Source organism: Salvia hispanica, chromosome 4, assembly GCF_023119035.1.
Source record: "Salvia hispanica cultivar TCC Black 2014 chromosome 4, UniMelb_Shisp_WGS_1.0, whole genome shotgun sequence".
Lineage (NCBI taxonomy): Eukaryota > Viridiplantae > Streptophyta > Magnoliopsida > Lamiales > Lamiaceae > Salvia > Salvia hispanica.
This window is the reverse complement of record NC_062968.1, coordinates 19,635,847-19,639,997: the sequence shown is the minus strand read 5'-3', so window position 1 is coordinate 19,639,997 and position 4,151 is coordinate 19,635,847. Positions and strand designations below refer to the sequence as shown.

At 42.8% G+C, this 4,151-nt stretch overlaps 1 protein-coding gene and 1 long non-coding RNA gene across 3 annotated transcripts; both read right to left on the bottom strand.

Annotated features, from left to right (window-relative positions):
- Positions 1–372: 372 nt before the first annotated feature.
- LOC125217898 (protein IRREGULAR XYLEM 15-like) lies at positions 373–1,955 on the bottom strand. Its single transcript, XM_048119469.1, has one exon. The coding sequence runs from the start codon at positions 1,396–1,398 to the stop codon at positions 484–486; it is 915 nt and encodes a 304-aa protein (XP_047975426.1). The 5' UTR covers positions 1,399–1,955; the 3' UTR covers positions 373–483.
- A 448-nt stretch (positions 1,956–2,403) lies between these two features.
- On the bottom strand, positions 2,404–3,807 carry LOC125185622. 2 transcript variants are annotated; one of them, XR_007170201.1, is made up of 2 exons: positions 3,207–3,807; positions 2,404–3,068 (listed from the first exon to the last, which is right to left on the bottom strand). It is a non-coding gene; the product is annotated as an uncharacterized LOC125185622 (long non-coding RNA). The 2 variants fall into 2 exon arrangements; XR_007170202.1 differs by having other exon boundaries at positions 3,301–3,807.
- Between the last annotated feature and the right edge of the window lie 344 nt (positions 3,808–4,151).

Sequence of the window (4,151 nt, the reverse complement as noted above, 5' to 3'; positions counted from 1 at the left end):
ATTTGAAGATTTTTTCAGATAATGACCCATATTAAACAAACTTACTTAAATTTGGAGAAAGTGATGGTTGCCTCTGACTTCCATTCTGTAATTGCGCAGAAATTAGTTGCGAATTCGACAAACGACATTAGGTTGGTTATATTTGGGTCTAATTGTCTCCATTATGTCTTAAATTAAAATCATTACATTAAATAATTATAAATCGTTGCACACTTCTAAAAATGTAAATAAAAAAATATTTGTTTTCTTAAAATTAAATTTTAGATTTCAAACTATTGATAAATTACTAAAATTGAACAATAAAATGAGTAATTTATTTCGTAATAAGGGTAATGAACTTGGAATTAGAGTAACGAAATGAAAATTTTGATGTCAAAATATTGCTAATATATTTAACATTTAAAATCCTATATAAAAATTACAGTTGCACTCAAAGTTACCTTCCCAAAAAAAAGGTAAAAAGGTAAAAAAGAAAAAAAAAGATCAAATTGAATTCTGAGGAACAGTGGATGAAGAAGAAACTGAGCAGAATCCAACCCTATTTCTATTCTCCTCAAATTTTCCGATGACGAAATGCCCCAACAAATCTTTCGTTTCCACCAAATTCTCCGCGCACAGGAATTCCTCGCTGCAAACCCTCTCCACCTCCCGATCGAATTCGTGCACAAACACGTGCGTCTCCGCCGCGCCGCCCCTCTTACTCCTCGCCATCACTCCGGCGGTGAAAATCGCCGACATCCGCCCCGGCGCCGCCGCGCAGTGCCCCTTCGGCCCGTCGACCAGGATCACATCCCAAGCGACGTCGTACAGGTGGTTCGGCAGGTCGTTGACAGCCAATTTGCAATCGGAGAAGAGGAGATTCTGCACCGGCCGGCACTCCCCCCTCAATTCCCCCTTCGAATACTCGATCAGATCGTACAATTCGCTCACCCTCGTCGCGAATTGGACGTCGTAGGCTTCGATTGAAGGCTGCTTCTCCTCCAATTTCGACACGAGGTACGCGCTGTCGCTGACAAACACGGTGCGGCCGTTGTGGTTGAGGGAGTTCCACAGTAGGGTTTCGTGGCTGAGGCCGAAGACGAGGAGGTTGCAGGGGGCGGCGCAGCGGCGGAGCGCGGCGGCGATGGTGCTCAGCTCGTCGGCGGACATGCGGCCGTCGGAGGAGGCGTTGAGGGCGGCGTAGTGGAGGAGCGCGTCGGAGACGGAGTTGGGGAGGCTGGATTTGGAATTCTCGGCCGACGCGGTGGAGGTCCTGGCCGCGGCGGCGTCCCTGGTGGAGAAGAGGGTGAAGGCGAAGGTGAAGATGAAGAAGAGGACGAAGACGAAGAGCCACGCGCGGTGGGAAGGCCCCGCCGGCGCTCCGTGGTGGAGAACGATGAACTTTGCGCCGGTCTTCATGTGGATGAAGGCAAGGTGTTTGATGAAATGCCGCTTTGCTTTTTTTTTTTTTTTTGTCAAATCTGAGATGTGAGAATTAAAGAGAGAATGAAGGAGTATTTTATAATTAGGATTTTTTTAAAAGTTTGAAAGCTTAACTTTTTACTTCTACTTTTTTTTAAGGGTAAATAATGGGGAAATGATTTGAAATGTGAAATTATGAAGATTTTGAACTAGGGTCCCAATTTATTGTGGTAGAGGGGTCAGAATTGAAGAGCTTGTAGAAAAAAGATATACCCACCGACCGATTGGCAAAAGATTTAAACAATGTTATCAAAAGATATAAATAAAAATAACCAATCAAATATTGACAGGACACTGAAAAACCAAGTAAAGAGTGTCGATTCTTGAAATTGGTTTAGGGGGAAAAGAATTGGCTTAATCAATGGTTTTTGTAGCGTCTAAACCGGCAATTTACAGAAACTGTTATAAAATTGAAAAGGTTGAAATTTTGTGGAGAAAGAAAAGTAGGTCAGGAGGAATTTAGTGGGACATGACATGCGTATAACATATGTGGGAATTTTGAGAGAAATTTAGAGTGGAAAATGGCTTGAATTAAGGGATTCTTGATAGAGTAGTGTGTGTGCGGAGAGTGGAGTTTATTCTTTTTATACACAGTTCTTCAGATGCAATGAATTAAGAAATCCATAAATGTTGTAAAAATAACAGCGCCGACAATGGGATTCGCATATTTTATTGTGTTAACATATAAGGCGTGACATGTTCAAATCAATGTTGTGATATTTTCCGTATAAAGTTGGATGATGCATAAGGTTGTTTCCTTTATGGGTTGATTATAATTTATGATTTGATCTCTATAAAGATCTATACAGATTGTGTGCTCTTTCAAAAATATATAATAACCGTTAGAAGTGAAAGATATTTGATAAAAAAAAAATATTAGCTTGAAGGATAAGAAATGTATTAGTTTGGAGGCTAAGAAAATATTAATTTGGTGGCCAAAAATACTAAGAGTGTTATATTATTGAAAAAAAATAATCAAGGAATTATCAATCATACTCTTCCCTCTACAACTTCTCCATCCTAAACTATAAACCATGCCTGATACATAATTCAAGATGGTATCAGAGTAGGGGTGAAACTCAGAGTAGTCTCATCACTGTCTCGGACCAATCTCGAACCCTCTAAACCAAAATCCGACAGAATCCTGTCAAAACCAGCAAAATGTCAGATAACAACGAACCACCAAAGCCATCGGAATAGAGCAATTTGCTCGAATGTTTGCCGAACTGATGCGCACAACAATAGCGCACAACCAACAACAAATAATACCCACAAATCCTCCAGAACCGAAACCAGAAGCCTACAGGATTGACTCCTCGTCGTTAGTAATCTCAGAATGATTAAACGGTGAAAACTGAAAACTACCCTCTTTGGGTTGTCCTTATGAAGGCGACAATTAGTGGGAGGGGAATGATCATTCACATCAATGGAGTCTCATCCCCTCCGGCAAAGAACGTGGCAGCAGCAGGACCACTGTGTTTTCATGTGGTTACAACATGGAATCGAAATTAGTCAGCCGTATGTCTCAATACCCGACGGCCAGATACATATGGAGCAGTCTGGAGATCACCTACGCTAGTGGAGGCGATAAAATTCAAGTGTACGACCTGTACATGAAAGCAATCACATTAAAACAAAAGGAGGAATCTCTGGAGGATCTATGGACGTCTCTGAATGATATATGGATTTCTATAAATTGGAGACACCCAAATCCAATGAAGTATGCAGAGGATATAGAGATTTACAATACTGAGAAACAAGAACAGAGATTATTTCAATTGTTGGTAGCCCTAAGCAGCAAATACGAAGGCATCAAAAATGAGATCCTCAGAACCGAACCACTTCCCTCCGTGGATGTCGCATACTCCATCCTCCGGCGAGAAGATGCCAGATCTAATATCCTGCAGTCGAGAGACTCCGTCAGCACTCAAGGAATCGGCGCCGGGCTAGCTGTGACTCAGCCATGGCCGAATCTGGCAGCGCACCGGAACCCCACTCAACGAAGCGGCGGTGGAAATGGTGGAAATTAGAGCAGACGACCGGAGGAGGACAAATCGAAGCTAGTGTGCTCTCACTTTGGAAAGAAAAATCACACACGCGAGACATGCTTCGAACTCCATGGATACCCGGAGTGGTGGCAGGAGAAGAAAGCTAAGAACCATTCTTCGTCGGTGCCGTACAGAGGGGGTCGTGCGGCTACAGCTATAGCCGGAGGAGAAGGAGCGCCCATCACCACCATCGGGAGCAACCAAGAGGCTGCTAACAACCGAAGCGGCAACCCGGGAACAGAAGGGATGGTGGTCGGAGTGGCATCAATCGCTAGAGGAAGAGGCGGTGAGAATTCGGTGAACATGGGGGAAATGGAGGTGGAGGCGCCGAATTTGGTGAAAGGTAATTTAGCGTTTGGTGTTTTATTTTCAGACCCTCAACCCTTTACATCTTCATATAACCAACCCCAGCCTTCTAGTAATACTAAATGCTACCCGCCAGATCTTGAAAAATTGTAAATACATCTCTACACTTCAAAAAATCCCGCAAAGAACGCCATAAAACCAAAAATTGACAAAACAAACCCCGCATTTGGTGAAAATCCCCAGACAACCCCGTTACTTTGCAAAAACAGATTTCAAATACTTGAAAACTTGCCTATCTCATATTCCTTGTCCGTTTCCTCTGAAAGTAAAAATGAT